Raw genomic sequence first — 18,855 nt, forward strand, 5'->3', positions numbered from 1 at the left:
ACTGCCAGTGGTAGTTTTCTTGTAGTTGAAGGGTTAGATAGGTAATTTCAAACATAGACAGTGACATAAGCAGTGACTTCAATTTTTACAGTTACTTGTTCTATTTATTAGCTCATGACATTATTTTTTAAACTTACTTGGCCAGTGACTTAGCCAGTTACTTTATAATGCATGTAAGGATATGAATTTTTGTACTGTTTGTTGTCGTGCAGCGGCACGCTGCAATTAAAAATAAAAAGATCAGTTTGGTAATGTCTTGTCTTTTGCTAGTGAGTGACTTTGTCAGTTACTTTGCCAGTGACTTGGCCAATTACTTTATAGGGTACATAAGGACATGAATTTTTTTATAGTTACTTGCTTTATGTATTGGCTCATGACATTACCTTTTACAATTATTTTGCCAAATCATGGCTGGTGACTTGTTCAGTGTCTTGCTATAAGATCTGTACACTTATTGATTGACTAGTTTAGTGTCTTGGCTAGTTACTTGGGCAGTTACATTGTCAGTGACTTTGCCAGTTACTTGAGACGTACAGTGACTTGACCAGTGACATTCAGGTCGCCATTTCCAGTGACATTCAGTTTCTCTGTAACTTAGCCAGTTACTTACTTTAAAAGGTACCTAAGTACACGAATTCATTTCAGAAGATCATATCAAACAAACTTTTATATACCCAAGCAATATTTGCAAGAAAATATTAAAAAATGGAAATTCTGATTGAACAAATGAATGGATATATATGATGAATCAATTCGAAAAAACTATATAACCTATCCTATTCCCTAAACAAATTTCTACACTTCATTATGTTTTGAGTTCCAGCTGTGCCTACTTTCTGCAAATGACTTTACCACCTGAGCTCTAAAATTCAAAATATCATCCTTTGTGAGCTTCTTTGGAACTGTCCCTTTTTGCGAAATTTTCTCCATTGTGTACATTACAAAAAGTCCGCAATCCAATCTGTTCATCATATAAAAATTGAAGTAAATGAATTTGAACTTTATAATGATTATATTGACATTTTTAAAGAGCTGTGTACTTACGAATCTTCTCCTTGCTGAGGGTTGTCTTTGATTTCTGTCACTGCCATTTTTCGTTTATAGTTATCCTTGATCCACTTTATGCTTTCTCTCTCTGTTTCAGTCAATGGAACTTCCATCATTTTCAGTGTTTCTTCTGAACTGTTCTTTTCATCAAATTTCATCCTGCAACCTTGTCCTAGCATGTCATCTGCTTGTTCTTTGACTGCTGTCATCCAAAGCTCTACCATTTCAACCTGTATTTCCAACATCGCAACATAATCAATAATATGCTTTCTTCTTAAATTAAATATATGAAATTAGTATGACGAAAGTGTTCCATACCATTTTTTGGACATTTTGAAAGCATTTTCCAGTTGATGATTTTTTTGGTCTTTTTGAATGAGAGTGGAACCATTTCTTTAATTCCTTGTCAAAAATGAGCAGCGTATGATGAAATCCTGATTCATGTCACTACAAAAAATAATTCAAATTGCCACGGCGTTGTACCGTCGCGGAAAGTGAAATTGCCGTCGCAAAAGACCAATGGCGACGGCTAGACGACGGCAATTATGCCGATGTCGTTGGGTGCGTCGCCATTGATATTTGCGACGGCAAATGCATCGTCGCAAGGTTTTTAGCGACAGAAAAATGCCGTCGCAAATATCAATGGCAACGCCACCAACCACTACCAAAACTTTGCAACGGCAAAAATGCCGTCGCAAAATGTTATTTTTGAATTAAAAAAATAAAAATCTGACATGCATATTTGCATGTCAGAATTTTTTTTTTTTTTTTTTTATGTGGATAAAAGTTGTACATAAAGGAATTAAGCATATTGAAAAGGGAATGTTATATTTCAATTTTCTCATGAATGTTACAAGAGGAATAAAGCTCTTATACAAGAGTTTACAAGATAATACAAAATAATTTTCTTCCTCAATTTCAAGATAAACTTTGCAGGGCTCGTCTTCGATCTATTTCACATACCAATTGCTATAGTGTTGTTGCAAGCCTCCTATAACAGAAATCTTCACGTATCCATTGAGAAAATCGAAAGCTAGAAAATCAAATTAAAAAAATGACATATCAGCTAACGATTTGGAGTTCTGTTGCAGATATATAATCTGTAACTTACAACGTAGCTTAATGCAATTTCAACTTTAGATGTCCAATGTGTAGCTTCAACTATCAAAATAAACAGAGATGTGCCACTTTTTCCATTATGTCACCATTCATTTAAATATATAGTAGGCTACAATCTGAAAAAAAAAGAAAAAGAAAAAAAAAGGAAACAAAAGAAACATGTACGTTTTAACATCTACAGTGTGACATACAGTTGGGCTATGTTGTTTGAGTTTTTCATTTCACCGTTAACATGATAATGGTTATAAACCTAACTAACTAGGAAGTGATGAGAAAAAGTGAGGAATTCTCTTATTATATAAAAGAAAAAAAAAATAATACATACCAAGACATGAGAGAAGTGGAGAGCCACAATAGGGACACAAGCCAAGCCCATCAAGACAATACAGAAGCCCAAGAGTAGGCCATCAGAGGGAGCTCTTCCATTCCACCTTTGCAAGGCTTCAAAGATTGTTTCACGACAAAACCAAACTGATAAGGAAACCACACCTGTGTGTGTATAACCTTGCCAGGTTTGCATCTTTGAGGCTGTCCTTGACTTATCCCTGTAAACCCCAGCAACCAAAGAACCAATAAATTAGATATTTACAAATCAAAGGCCTGTGAACCTCTAAAAATTAAGTTAAGACAGAGTAATTACTTGTAGAGAAGCAATGGTGGCGTTACAGCCAACAACAGAACAGCTAACATCCAGACAACCAACTTTGATGAAATCACTAGCATACCCATCTTTGCAGAATAATGACATGTCAAAATCCAAACTACCTTCGCACCAATTCGATGATCCGCAGATAGTCTTCTCACCAAAGCTAAACCCACAAATGTTGTCACGAGAACCATGTAGCTTGGATACATTACATCATCCTCAAATCCATAATAATATATCCCAGAGTAATTAAAAAATCGGTTCTCAATGTGACATAAGAGCAATGCTTGAGTGACTAAACCAATCTCTATCAAAAAGTGGAGCTTCGAAGGAAGTAGAGCTAGACCAGGAATAGTCAAGGCCAAGACAACATTCAAAATAACAAGTTTGCAGAAGGATTTCAGGGACATGCCTGCCATCCAAATATTTAGATCCCAGAAATTGTGCATTTCAAACCATGTAACCATCAGGCTCCCAAGCACAACAAAAGCAAAGTAGGATGGAACACTCTTCTTTGTAAAAAAGCGAGCCAAATAGAAGCCAGCAACTGAAGGCAGTGGAAGGAACTGTAGGACAAAGAGAAGCAGTAGTTATTACTTGTCCAACATTTATAACCTTAAATTAAGACATATCACAATGCATTATATCATCCATTCCACTTTCCTTTCATAAAGTTGATGGGAAAATACATGCAACAATTAACATGACGTTCACTTTGGCAAATATTTCCTACAAAACATTACTATCATATGGTGCCTAAGATTGCAAGACCACAAAGGTAACTGAAGCTTCAACAACAGAACGAATTACAGGATTACCATGGCCTAACACACTTCATTTAAGTGAAGTTTTAGAAAGATAAAATATTGAAGAGTAAAAGCAGAAAGCAAGCTCAAGCATACCAACAGCCCAAATAAATGACAAAGTGGCTAGTGTGTGTTCTACTATGTTGATAGAGTTAAGTGCAATGAGAAGTGAAGTGAAGGTTCCCAGAAATCATGTGCGCTGCAGATCCGTTATTCATTGGGGTATCCATAAACTATCATTGTACATTGATTCCTCATGCAGTTGACCAATTAAATTCAACTTTTATTTTGGCAATTGTAAGAGATATAATGTACAGTGACTGTCTCACCAGATCGACACAAACTCTTAAACCATCAAATAAACCTGGACTACTGAATTTGAAGAACAAAAGATTTGTGAAAAAATACAAATTTATAGCAGATGCTATAGTATATTTTCAGTGAAATAAGCTACAAATAAGAATGCAAAATTATACCACATATATCTACCTAATGTAATAGATAAAGCATGATTGTTCACAAAACATGAAACATAAATCTTGGGAGGTGAATTGCATACCAAAACAGGAAATCCTACAATGATAGCTCCAGCAGCACTAACTACAATAGCCAAAGCAGTGAAAGCCAGGCAGCTGAAGGCATCAGATATCATACCCAGCGCATAGGCACCAGCTCCAGCTGCACCTCCAAGCATTGTTGTTGTCACCAAAAGGTAATTCAAATGCGGAGGCACCTGAATGTATTCCCCAAATGAATGGAAAACAGCTCTAACCTCCAAACATATTACAACAACCACCAAAGCAACGACGCCATTCATGACTTGAATTCCTCGTAGCTGGTTCGGATTCTTAGTGACCCACCAGAGGGTAGATGTACACACATGTAGAATGTTCAACATGGTCCACCCAGTATGTGCTTCAGTATTGGAACTACCAGCCATTATTTGCTTACTATCCAGTGTCAAAAGAAACCCAAATTCAAGCATAGTGAGGAACCCTTTTCTTCTATAATGGATATGCATACTCAAAAATGAAATCCAGTCAATCAAGTAGTTCAACACATATATACCATTCTTTACAAGCAACCAAAAGTCACTAGAAGAAAGAAATTTTCCAACTTTCATAAGCAAAACAATGTCTTGACTGAACCCAAAACACCATTTCAATTCAAACCAAAAACAAAAGGATTTGACATGCAGAGAAAAGTGGGAAATTGGTCATCAAGTTTGCAACTTTTATACTTATTTCTACATTCTAAATTTCTAATAACTGTAAGAGAGTAAGACGATACCAGAAACGACAGAGCGCAAATTAACCAAGGCATACGATAGATTAGTGTCATAAAACACTTCCCTGTTGTTGATTTCGTACGATCCAAATGAATAGGGTTCCAAAGCCATCTGGGTCCATTTTGCACCAAAAAACCCAAATCAAAATAGATCAAATTAAGAAACATGAGAACAAGGAAAAGTTGGAATATAGACTACCTTTGTGGAGACCTGGAAATAAGGCATAGATTCGATAGGGACTAGACTGGCAGAAAACTTGGCATCTGGGAATGAAATTTTAGGGTTTGACGAAGAGAGAGATCGAAGGGCTCAAGCTTGGGTTTTTAATTTGACCAAAATCCAAGCAACTTCTAACCTCAATTAACGATTGGTCGAGGCCTGGAGATTAATCGGCTACAAATCAGATCCAGAGAGAACATAAACAAAGCTGAAGGCTTCAAATGGAGGAAGAGAGAGAGAGACAGACCGTTTTTCTAATCGAATAAGTAGGCTTCTCAAAATAAGTATTAACGCGACGGCACCTCCGTGCAGTAGCAATTTACAAAATACTTTGCATCGGCAAAGTTTTACCGAAGCATAGATCATTGTTTTGCGACAGCTATTACCACGGCACATTAACGTGGTGGCAGACCTCCCATATCTTCGCGACGGCCCAATTTTGCCGATGCAAATAGGCAACTATTGGCGACGGCAACTGCTTGCTGACGCAAAGTAGTGAAGCCAATGTAATTTTTTTTTGTAGTGTGTGAGATTGGGAAGAATATATAGTTGGATCTTGCCAGATTCTGGAACAGTGGTTCGCAGAGGTACAGATGTACATAATACACCGTCAAATTTTCTGCATAATGTTGTTTGTAAGAAAAAAAGAAGACAAGTTATTATCAATTAAGAATTATATGCTTTGATTGTAGATTGATAATCGTTCCACTACTTACCCAGCATAAGGGATTCATAAAAGTTGGTACATCCAAGCCTTGTGATTCTTTCTCCAACAGCTGATCAGTCAAGAGAATTCCATAACATTTGATGCAATTGCTTGCTATCGGTTCATCCATGATCATATCTTCTAAATCCTGTCTTGAAACCTGTGCTCCATACCTTCTTCCATCCCAGAAGTATACTCTGCAAAGAATGAATAGTGTAAGTAACATAGATTGTGATGTCGGTTATTTAACAATCACATGGCCAATGACTTGGCCAGTGACTTCACTTGCCCAACTCATTGGCCAGTGACTTCCGCATTTACATGGACAGTGACTTGGCCAGTTACTTTGTCAGTTACATGGACAGTGACTTGGCCAGTGACTTCACATGGCCAGTGACTTTGCCATATACATGAACGATGGCCTGGCCAGTTACATGGACAGTAACTTGGCCAGTGACAATAAGTTTAAAATAGAATTTTCGTCTTGGCCAGTTACTTTGATAGTTACATAAACAGTTACTTGGCCAGTTACAATAAGTTTAAAATAGAATTTTAACTTAATTAAAGTATTACCCTGATGATGCATTTTGCCAGTATTTCTGGACGCTCCTCTTGGTGTCCTGGTCCATAAAATTGTATACTTTGCTCGCCTCCCAGTCTACGACCTCAAGAGGTAGCTGTTTCTCTTCTGGCTCTTTATTGATTTGTGCATTTTCTGCAGCGTCCATCTCTCTTATTGCTACCAGAACATCCTCTGGTAAATCGTCCAACTTCTGTTGTGCTACCATCTGTTCTAGCTTTTTACGTTTAGCATCTAGCAGTGAGGCCTTCATCTCCTTTTCTTTTTCTTTCTTTTCAGCATATTTCAATCTCTCTTCAATCTCCTTTGCTTTCACATCTCCCCACCAGTAAATGTTGTCCTTTTTCTGTGTTCTTCTCCTATTCTTTATCTCACAACGTAAGAGTAGAGACCCATTGATGATACCGTTTCACCAGAATGTTGCTCTATGAGGTGCATTGTTAACTCTCCCTTTTTGCTCTGCTCTGGTGTCTTCTTCTCTTTCTCTATGCTCAACGTACAAAGTTGAAATGCTTCTTCAACTATAGGACTTTTCACTATCTAACACTTGTCAGCTTGTTGTTCCATTTCCGCCACTGTGAGCATATGGACGGTGGGGCTCTGGAACTGTGACTCCTTGTGTGATGGAGGTGTCAATTTAGTTTCTTCTGCCACTGTGCATTGAGGTGGAGATTGAGCTGCTGCTTCTGCAGATTCTTCGACTGTGCAGATCCCATGGGACTGACCTTCCTCAACAGTCGATTGATCTTTCTTTTCTGTGTTTTCAGCAGCCTTAGATGCAGCTCCATTTGATTCATTTTTTTCTTTTGTTGAGTTAGGTGGTGGGGAGCTGTGCTGCTGAGCTACTGTTGAGGTGCGAGTCTTTGGGCTCAACATTTGCTCCAATTCCTTCAATTTTATCTCTAACTCCTTCACAGATGATGCAAGGCAGAAATTCTCGGTCACAAGTGTAGCATTTCGTTCCTCCAGATTCACCATGTCCTTCGTGATTTTCCTTAGTTCATGTTCCTTTTTGTTCAGTTTTTTCTTCAAATTATCTTTCTCCACAATCATATATCTTATCTCCTCCTCCTTTTTCTGAAGCTCTTTCTCCCACTTGTTTTTTTTCTGAAGCTGTTTCCTGTTCAGCCACCTCAACTTCTAGGTTATCTTCTTCGTTTTCACAATTCTGATCATCAGCTCCTTTTTCCTCTCCTTCCGGAACTATCTTTGCTTCATCTGATCTATTCTCCTCTTCCTTGGATTCTAATTCCTCTCTATCCTCCTTCAGGTTTTCAAAGATTTTCAGAAAGAAACATATTCAATATGTCAGTGACATGCTATGTGACATGGGCATTGACATGTTTACAACAGTTATGAAGGCCAGTGACATGAAGTGTGACTTGGCCATTGACATGCAGTGTGACAGTGACTTAATCAGTGACTTTTAACCAAGATAGTTACTTGGCCAGTTACTTGGCCAGTCACATGTCCAGTGACAACTACTTTGACAAATAAGAAAATACCACTATTTTTTCAAGCTGTTAAAACTTGTCCAATTCTGTATTAGCTTCTGGATGTCTCATTTTCTCATCCCATGATCTTCGTTCTCCCTTCCAGATATTGGCTTGATTTTTCCAGTCTTTTGACAGAACCAATACTGCTTGCACAAAAAAACAAAACAAAAATTAGTCATAGTGACTTGACGAATGACATGCAGTTTGACTTGATCAGTGACTTGACCAGTTACATTTTAGTCTAACAGTAACTTACCAGTATTATCAGAACGCAGCCCCCTGTATTACTATATGGGCTGCTTGACTCCTTTTTCTTTTTCAAAGTCATTATAGACTTTTTTAAGAAGCTTCCAACTTCCCTTGCCTAGTCATAAGATCTGATCTTATCCAAATTTTCGCAGGCTTTTACGTAGTCCCATGAAATTGTTCCTCCTGCGTTTGGGAACAGAAACTTGATGGACAAGTCCAGCAAGATTAATCTTGCCACATTTTGTCATTCTTCTCAATCCCTTCCTTTGTTGTTGGATTCTCTTTGAGCGCATCTTGCAGAGCTTTCTCCACGGCTCTCTTGTTAATTCTCGTTATGTTTGAAAAAACTGCTGGACAAAGTCGGACTGATATGCACCCTCAGAAGTCTTTAGGACCAACTCACATTTTTCTGGCATTCCTAGGATCTTTGAAATATCTCTTGTCGAGATCCTGAATTTCTTCTTTCCAAAGAAGAAGAGGTCATTTTCATGGTCGTAGGCCTACAGGAGGAGTGTAATGAAATCATCAGATTTCTTGGCTGACTTCTCCTCTATGTAGTCACCATGGAATGCATCGACAATATTTCCAAATGGTGACTTCCTGAGCAAATCTAATGTTCTTGCACTGAGATTCTTCTTGTTATCTTTAATTGTATTCAAGAAACTTATTAATGTGCACCTGTACTACACATGTCCTGGTTTCACATTTTTTTTCCTCTTTGGTGCTGCTTCAGGTTTTTTTTCTACTTCTGCTTGCTCTTCAGAATCTTTTACCTTCTTTACTTTCTGTTTTTTGCTAATAACTTTTGAAGAACCCTTCTTTGGTGATTGTTCTACTTCTTTTTCTTATGTTTCTTCCTGTCTTTTTTTTATTTTATTTCAAGCTCTTCTTGGGAATCTTCTTTGGTGATGGTTCTTCTTTTTCTTCTTCTTCTTCTTCTGTTTCTTCCTATCTCCTTTTTTTTTTTTAATTTCTTCAAGCTCTTCTTCGAATTCTTCTTTCTGTGTATCGTTCGATCGTCTTCTTCATCTTCTAATTCCACCTCTTGGTAGTCTTCGTCATCATCGCTTGGTTCCCTTTCTTTTCTTTTTGTTCTTGTCATTTCTGATGTTTAAATTTTGTTGAAAAAATAAGAAGGTTAGCATTGAGTTTGCAGTTACATAATCAGTTACTTGGCCAGATACATATATTGTAAGTTACATGATAAGTTACATGGTTAGTTACATGGCCAGTTACAGCTCATGTCAATTTCAACATCAGTTACATAATCAGTTACTTGGCCAGTTACATATGTTGTAAGTTACATGTTCAGTTACATACATTGTAAGTTACATGCAGTTACATGGCCAGTTACATGATCAGTTACATACATGTAAGTTATATGGCCAGTTACATGAATAGTTACATACATGGCCAGTTACATGGCTAGTCATATGGCTAGTTACTTGATCAGTTACATACATTGTAAGTTACATGATCACTGACAGGAGGTTAACACACGTTGCCAATGAGTTGGTCTTTTAGAGTGACTTATCTGGCCTTTTGACTTGTCTAGCGACCTGGCCAGTGACCTCACTGACCAGTTTCATTATCTAAGCCTATAAAATATGTATTTGCACTAGCAGAATTTCCATTCAAGTAAAACCTAAAGCCTAAACAGCATCACACACAGTCATTATCTCCTCATAAATGGTTATGTTACTGTCCATTTCTCTGTATCAAAAATCACACCAAAATGGAAACAGAGCCACTCCAAAATCAAATGATACCCACTCAGTAGCCTAAGTCACTGGCTATGTTACAGCATCAAACTAAAATTTAAGACAGTCATTGATCATCTCCACTAAAAAAATCTTTAAATCTTCACTCAAACCAAACCAAAACTTGGAATCGAATTATTTTGTTTCAGAATAAAATGCAGAAATAATTATAAATCATATTCGACTTATAATTCCAAAACTAAACACTATCTCAATGACTCGAAATTAAGTAAGAGAAGTTTCTGAGAATCAAGGCTGAAAGATTACCCGGTCGAGGTAGACGATTCAAGTTCTGCAATTCTTCAAATCCCTAAAATTTGGGGTTTTTTCTGTGAAGTACTTTTGCAGAGTCGGAGCTGCTTCACCGTTGAGCAAAACAGTCGTCGGAGAATGTATGTGTCTCAGAATGTGGCCACCGGAGATGAAGAGGATTAAGAATTCTCTATTTCGGAGTAGGTTTGAGCGATTTTTTGACGTTTGATATCCCGAAATAATGTGGAGAAGATGAACAATAGTGCCGTTTTACTTTACCGGCCACAAACTGCCAAAGAAAACTGACGGTGGCAGTTTTGTAATTAATTTGAAGTACAGTGGTAGATCGTGAACAGGTGACCTTAATTATCATCGGAACATTTGTGGTGTTTAAATTATAATAAGACACTTCAAAATGACCTTTTTTTTATCATTATCCCTAAATAAAAATTTGCTTGAGGTCGAAAATGAGATTACAGCAATTCAAATTGTTTTGTTGTGAGTCAATAAATGTTAATTGGGGGCCAATAAATTTCCAATAAAAATTTATTGTCCCCTAATAATTTTTTTATTGAGAGTCAATAATCATTTAAAAATATCACCAACGAAATTTGACATATTCCATAATCCAACATTTGCTTAAATGTACAAAAAGCCTTACTGTTCGCAAAATTCTTCACAAACCCAGATATAATCGAAAAACAAATGATTGAATTCTTGCATGACAGATTATACCAAATAGAACAACCACGTGGTTACCGTTCTGGGTTTTTCAAGTCACTTTTCACATGAAAATGAAAGTATGAAACTCATGTGTCAAATTAAGATCCTCCGATATGCATGCTTTGATTTGGTAGCTCTAATCAAGGATACAAAACAATACAAGATGAGTAAGTTTTAACAACAAATTTAGGCAAGCAAACACAAGAACACGCACACATCAGCATCTGTTCATTTAGTAACAAATGACCATCTTCCATGGACAAAGCCTAAGACTTCCTGTCAATTTAAGTGAAGGTCTAAATGAACAGATTAAGCATCAGCATCTGTTCCTTTATTAAGCAAGTCAAATTTCAAACTTGAGATTATAGATGAAAGTGCCTGCTTATCTCTATTTACACAGCTTATATATTAACAACGGAAATTAATTACATGTAACGCATGCAGCAAATAGCCTCCAACGAAAGAACTATACTTTGAAGGGCAATTAATGTACTGTTAAATGCCCACAGACGGCCAAAGCAACTCCTTCAAAAGCAAGGAGAATGATGTAGCTTGGGATATTCCAGAGAGGATGTAGGTAAGCCCTAGCAGCTGAAGCAACAAGTGCCAAAAAGATCTGATGGAAGTGAAAGCAGCCCATCATTGAAGGAGGTGTGGCCTATCGGAGGCGGTGGTAGAGGCAGAGGTGTTCACCGGCCTTCGGTGGTAGAGGCGGTGGATCATAGAATCGTAGTGATCACTGGACAAGCTCCTCAGAGCCAATTTACCGAGCAAGCTCCTTCATGGTTCCAACGATTCTAGAAGGCTCGACGCTAAGACCGGAATCAGCTTCACGAGACTGGAGTTGGGTCTCAACAATTCTAGAAGCTCCTCCACGGCTTCCAGGAACAGGAATCAGATTTTGGAGAGAGAGAGAGAGAGAGACCGGCCGGATCGAAGGCATGAGAGCCAAAGTGGCATAATGTAGTTCTTTAATTAGGCTGAGGGAAAATTGTCATTTTATGTTTAAATTCGGTAAATGGGACAAAGAATATGTTGGTGGTGTAAGTAGGAATATCTTGGCCCAATTTGTGCATTCGGTCAAGGCCCCTATTTTTTACACTTGGTTTAAGTGAATCTCTGAGTATCACAATTATTCCATTGATAAAGGTATACATTTTTAATTTTAATTTTGTATAAGAAGACTAGCCATGATCTTTCTCATTGAATAAGTGCGCGTTAATGTTCTAGGAATGGCATTGGTTTAAACTGCTTGTCCATTAATGTAGGACACAATTATATGATGCTATTCTATGTGTTATACAATTAGCCTATAGATTAATGAAATCTTCTATTTATTTAAAAAAAAAAAACTCAAGTTGTCCATTAGTTTGCTCCCATGTATCCTTGGAGTTTATTTCAACTCAACTAATGGGGAGAGTCTTCAATAAGGTCTTTATTTGGTTCACATAAAATGAAATACTGGTGTGTTTAATGAGTTAAATATATATGCAAAATGAAATTTTTAATCGCACATCCTCAACTACTATTAATACACATCTCTATGTCTTTTCTATTCTTTTATCTCCATAACTTCCTATTTTACTACTGGTAATAACTAAATATACACCTCCATCCATTTAGTGGCAGCTCTGTATCCACCACCACCGCACTCCTTCATCAACCCACTCTACCTAGCTTCGTCACAACTCCATCACTCAATTTCCGTAGCACAGGAACTTGGTTCCAAGAACAAAAACCCCATAGTTTGAAGGGCAATAAGGAGAAAATTTAAGTTTTATTTTCTTTTCAAACTTAGCCTATTTATTATGTTATTTCATATCTCACAGGCTCACTTTAATAAGTGAATTGACAGGACCCGCCCCGAATTTCACCCTGAAATCTGAGGTGGCCCTGTGAGGCCCACCTTAGAAATAGCTCTACCAAAAAATTTGGCAGAGTCACCCATAAAATGGGCTACCCAAAAACCTGTAAAACACACAAAACACTTCAAACAAACCAACCTCCTGGAGCCACCCTGCTCCCAATTACCATCAACTCCACTTTCACAAAACACAAAACTCAACAATTACTAATCCCAAAAGGTTATCAGAGCAATACTAATACACAAATATATAAAAAGAAGAGTAAATGATCAAGGGATCCTACACTGCGGAAGTAGTGACAAATATGCCTCAAATGCCATGCACGCCCGACCTCCACTAATTCGCCTGCAAATTGGGCATTTGAAACCAAAGGGCCCAGGGGAAAGTAATTTAAAACACGTTAGAGTGAGTGGACAAAATAAATAAATAAATAAATAAGATAATTCAAATGCAAGTAAAGCTTTAATACTTTCCCACATGTTCATCCTTTAAAAACCTTGATGCATGCAACGTGAATAAAACATATTTCTCGCAACACGAAAATTCGTGAAAACATTCCAGCCCTGCTGGTTAAAGAAATCGAGCCAGCCCCGCTAGCTAAAGGTATCAATCAAATATGGGGAAGAAGTTCTCACCATACAAATAAGGGAGCGGGTCGGAGTGTCCCACACTCTGGAGCATCCCATGCTCTGCTTTTCTCACCCAGGAACACATAGTAAGCAGGGAGGAGTACTAATAGGCTAGCTAGCAATAAATATAATGACCCAGGTATGGTGGTTTAAAACCACACGAAAACTCGAAAATCAGTAAGGCCTCCCCAATATCTCATGAGAAAGTACATAATCCAACGACGTGGCCCCGCACGCCAAAATATTCTTGAAATCATAAATAATTAGGCTAGGAATAATAGATGAGTAAGATTCCCTCGAAAATCCCATTTTTGAGAAGCTTGCATAAATCTCAAAATCGATGAGTGAAATTATAAATAATTCCGGAAATCACCTCAGAAGCTGCTTCATCGAATTTCGATATAAATCACAAATTCAAAATCGAGCATAACAAACTTTAATTTGAAATTCCAATCGATATAAATTATAAATCCAAATCCGAGCATAATAGATTCGTAACCGAAATTCATATGGAAACACAATGTCAAAATTATAATCCAAGGCAAAATATTATGCTCGATAAATAAAACGATAATTAAATAAATCAATAATTTCAAAATAAATGCATGCATCATTATTTAAAACAAAAGTCCATGTACAGTACTATTTAGGTGACCACGCATATGGGTTCCTTCATCGAGCAATACCTCGGTACGTCGCCCTGTACACAATTATATTCCGTGAATAACAACTCGGCCATTTAATACGATCCAAAAATAATATCCTCACAATTCAACACTTCCATTTCTTTCCCAATTCAACCCAAACTCCACCATAACACCAATTCATTATTTTAAGGGTTCTAGGGCAAAACCAAGAGAAATCCGGCGGTCGGATTCTCGTAAATCGATAATCGAAACTCATTATTTTTGAGAATTCCTAATAAATTCAAAACCTCACCAATCTTCTCCAAACTTCATATATAAGCTCTACAATATTTGTAGTATTTAATGGGCTAAAAATTGAAGTCAAATAGCAGCCGGAGGCGCCGCCACGCACCTGCTACAGTGACGGCGCGTGGGATTCACACGCCACCGTCGCCAGCTCTGATGGCCACCAAATTTTTGTAGCACAATCATCTCATCATTCCAAACACTTTTCTCAACTACCACAACCTGAGAAAACAACTAGAACTAGGTCAACAATTAAGAAAACAGTAAACCCATATTTATGAATAGTACCCAGAAATTCAAACCTTCGATTTTTCCTCCATGTTTCGATTCTCAGCAAAAGCTTTGGGGAGGATGATCTACGTCTCAAGCCGCTTCTGATCGGCTAAGGTTTGTTGCCGGAGGTGGCCGGAATCGGGAGAAACCGACGTTGACCACAATCTGCTACAGTGACCGTCCTCTTCTTCTCGTTGCTGCACCTTCCACAGTTCATATTAAGCTACGAAACGAACCCAGAAATGAAGAGAAGGAAGAGAGCTTTCCAACTACATCTTATACGTCAAAATCCGTAGCCGGATGGAGGAGTTATGGCAGGAAGAATGTGAAGAGGAAGAGAGAACCGGGGAGAGAGAAGGAAGAGGGCTCGGTAAGTTTCCGAAAATGGAAACTTACCACAGTAACTCGGCTATTTATAGAAAATTACTATGAACAGTAACTTCCATAACTTTCGCATACGAATTCCGATTTTTACGTACCACATATGCACGCGCTCGGTTTAACGTCCTCTACGATTTTCATGAAGAAAATTTCCTCAAATTTTGACCCGAACGAAATGTCAACTTTTTAGGGCCACTAAAAATATCGAAACAGAGTAAAAAGTGAAAGTAATTGTCGTTTACCGTCCAAATGACTAGTAAAACGATAAATTTAAGTTCGGGACGTAACATGAACATTTGATGTTTTAATGAGTGGTGCCTTTTATATGCTACTTTTCTTATTTGCTTGTGTTCATGGCAATAGAAAGGTATGTAACCACTACTAGAATTTTGTTAATAGACATCAGTCTAGAACCGATGTAAAACTAAAATTCGACCGATGTCTTAGTGGGTGTAGAGAAAGATCAAAATTTTCAGACATCGTTTTTTAGCCGATGTCCAAATTAAGACAATACATCGGTAGCATATGTAATAGCGATGTCCATTCTTACGAAACACTTCACTTTTCATTGAACTTCACATGTTATGTATGTGAAATTCATATTCTCCACAAAACTACACTTTGAAATCAAATTGAATAAGCTATTTTTCTCAAAGAACCGATTTAGTTCTCTTGTTATAACATCACTTTCATATTACATATCGATTTCCATTTGGATATTTGACATCAGTGTTTGATAAAAAAATCGATGTTAAGATTCTTTTCAGACATCAGTTTATAAGGGTACAAGTGTTTTCTTTTCCATTTCATACTTCAGTTTTTAGTGTAAGATCGAATTCCTTTCAATCTACACATGTTAGTTCCAAGTCAGAATTTGCAATAGTTGTCAAACTAAGAACACTAATACTTGTTCAATTTATTTCTCACAGTGCATACACAACAACATTCTTAAGAGAATACAATTATTTCTCACTAGCATCCATTAAAGAAACATGTCCTAAACGAGTTTCCAACTTCTCCTTCTTAGGCTGAAGCATTGTTCCTCTACCAAAAGAGCTATCCTATTTGCGGTTTACAAAATCTAGAACTTGTTAACATCCTTGTGATCATCAGAATTTCCGGAACAGACAAACTTTGACTGTTTTTTATCTGATAGGATCACAAAATCACAGGTCACATAGTCAATCTCATTCAAGTAAACCATCCATCTCCTGGCATTTTTTCCTTTGTGTTGGAAATGGTCATGCATGTTTCTAACCACATACTGAGCTTGGCATTCTGTTTTGACAATACATCTAGCCTGTTACATAAGAAACACTAGTTGTACGAAAGCAGGTTAGATTAAGATTTAAACAAGAACATCTACCAACATCTAAATGGATATTATTTTATATTATTTCCTAAAATGATACAATATTCTGAAGCAGAAAAGCCAACGTTGAATTGTATCATTTTAGCCTTTATCACCCTAGTTTCTAAAAATGGTATGTAGCATCCAAGTAAATAACAATAACAATATCATTTTCATCGGTAACCTCAACCTCTGGACTAATAATGGCAGAAGAAGTTTTGATATCTAATAACTACAGGTCTACACTATTCATGGATATATTAGATAACAAGTAAAAGACTTAAGACATGCCTGGATTGCTGAGACTAAATGATTTTTGCCAGTCGAACTTTTGGCGTTATAAGGACATCCAGAAAGACAGTTTACATAGGCTAAGTAGCTACCCATCAGTGGACATTTCATTCCATTTGTTGTTTCAATGTCAAAATTCACACTAAGCTTTATTGAAGTGTCAAATGTTTCTCCAGCTTCTTCCAAAAATTTTCAAGGAAGGAAACTTGACTGGAATGCTTTGTATTCTCAACATGTCTACAGTAGAAGCTTCACAACTACCCCAATGCCTTTCCCATTCCTTTGGCCATTTTGGATTCCGTCTAGCATGAACTGGTGCTGGCATCATAACTCTGGCATTCACTAGTGAAGCTCCACGGCTCCACCAAGCCCACAAGCCACTGTTGCTAGAGAATCATTTTGCTCATACATCTATGGTAACAGATGCATATTAATTCATCTCACTCCCAAATATGTAGTCATTTGTCTCTATATTTTGACATATGAGTCACAAGGTTTATGGTTTTGGGAAGACTGTTACATCTTTCTAGTACAACTATCGAGTATATCTATAATGGTAAGCATTAAGAAAAGAGTAAAAGACACAGTGAAGTACAATATTGCAACATATATATCCCAAGAACTATGGCTTAATTTCGAGATTAACCTTAAACAAAGCATCTTTTTGTCCATAGCTAACACCTATGTCTGGTTCTCCATCCTATCAACCGAAAAGATTTTGAAGTGGTCTATTGGGAAGTCCTGAGCTTCCCATTTCTGTCCTTTTTAAAGTAGACACACCCTTACACCTGCCATAGCTAGCCGACAAGCAGCAACATAACCGCCATAAACAGACCCCACAACAAGTACATCATAATTAACTTTCTTGTCCAAAACTACCTTCTAAACTCACCACCACCAGTCCACCATCATCTGTGTCAAACTTCAAGATTATCACCACTTGTTGCCAATATTCATTAGCAGTATGTGAAACTTGCACAAATGAGAATCTTAAGTAAAATTTGCCTAATTGCATAATTATAATTAAGGAAATAAATTAATTGAATATACTTGGGGCAAAATAGCTCACCTAGAGCTCTGAATCTCCAAAGAGGTCGCGATTGGAATGGGTTTCCAAATAAGGGACTCTCTCCCACTGTCGTCGATCTTGGACTACAGCTGTTGACTCACAGCAGCCACCATCTTCTTGGCTAGACAACGTTCGGCGACTCCTGGAAGCATCACCGCACACCTCCGGGAACCTATAAGCGACCCTAGCTACCTGACTCCAACCTCGACCGCACGGCCTAGTTAAAACCCACATCCAACGCTAAACCTGAACGGCAATAGAAGAAACCCTAAATCTAGATGACCCAGTGGCCTCCAACTTTGGCGCTTAATTAGGTAGGTCAGATCAAGACGAAGAGAAAGAAGAAACAGCACTATGAAGAAGGGAGAAGGGAGTAGGGAGATAGTGTAATACCGGGAAATTTGTTATTAATTTCTTGAAATTTCCTGGAATTAATAAAGTGTTCATTAATATGATTTCGTGGTCCGAGGGTGGAGCGAAAATATTTTGGACGAATAATTACTCGAAAACGTATTATTTCGAAGGGTCAAAATGTTGACTTTTTGTTCATTGAGTTTCTCTGAAAACTTCCTTCATAGAAATCGTAGAGCGCGTCAATACGAGTCTCTTTCCTTGAATATGTGGTGCGCGAAAATCGGAGATTGTATGAAGAAATTATGGTCAACGGAAGTCATTTCCAATTTGGGAAATTTTGGTATAAATCAGAAAATAAATTCACTTTCCAATTTTGGAAAGTTTCCAGAAAATTCAGGAACTTTTTCACTCTCAGCCAAACCCTCGACCCACCGGCGAAGAGCCTGACCCAACCCAAAATTATCTTCTGATTCCGACGTCCTTCAGCGGTGCCACCACCTCCAACCGGCTTAAAATTTTCTCCTCTCCTTCCCCTAGCCACTAGCTTGCTCCTAGATGCACCGGAGACGAGAGATCGAATGATTAAAGTGGAGGCGGCGATGGACCCTGAGCGATCTCCCTCCTCCGGCCACGGCGGCGGCTGAAACAGGTCATGCTTTGAAGCTCTCTTCATCCTCGTTCGATCCATGCAAGCCTTGTCGATCGATTCGAAGTGTGGAGTGAGAAATCACAATTTGAAGTTCAACGATGGAGATATTTTGGGCTTGATTTAACTCGATCTAGGCTGAATCGGCCTTTGTGCCAGTTATGAAAGTTGTT

The 18,855-nt window shown here is 37.8% G+C and overlaps 1 protein-coding gene across 2 annotated transcripts; it reads right to left on the reverse strand.

The window, feature by feature from the left end:
* Window positions 1–1,856: 1,856 nt before the first annotated feature.
* Window positions 1,857–6,027, reverse strand: LOC112200801. 2 transcript variants are annotated; one of them, XM_024341814.2, is made up of 8 exons: window positions 5,842–6,027; window positions 5,373–5,744; window positions 5,105–5,284; window positions 4,909–5,017; window positions 4,178–4,568; window positions 2,807–3,378; window positions 2,492–2,711; window positions 1,857–2,080 (listed from the first exon to the last, which is right to left on the reverse strand). In XM_024341814.2, the coding sequence occupies exons 5-8, from the start codon at window positions 4,556–4,558 to the stop codon at window positions 2,054–2,056; spliced, it is 1,200 nt and encodes a 399-aa protein (XP_024197582.1). In that variant the 5' UTR covers window positions 4,559–4,568; window positions 4,909–5,017; window positions 5,105–5,284; window positions 5,373–5,744; window positions 5,842–6,027; the 3' UTR covers window positions 1,857–2,053. The 2 variants fall into 2 exon arrangements, with proteins under 2 accessions (XP_024197582.1, XP_024197581.1); XM_024341813.2 differs by having other exon boundaries at window positions 4,178–5,017.
* Between the last annotated feature and the right edge of the window lie 12,828 nt (window positions 6,028–18,855).

The sequence above is a fragment of the Rosa chinensis genome, chromosome 4 (assembly GCF_002994745.2).
Source record: "Rosa chinensis cultivar Old Blush chromosome 4, RchiOBHm-V2, whole genome shotgun sequence".
Classification (NCBI taxonomy): domain Eukaryota; kingdom Viridiplantae; phylum Streptophyta; class Magnoliopsida; order Rosales; family Rosaceae; genus Rosa; species Rosa chinensis.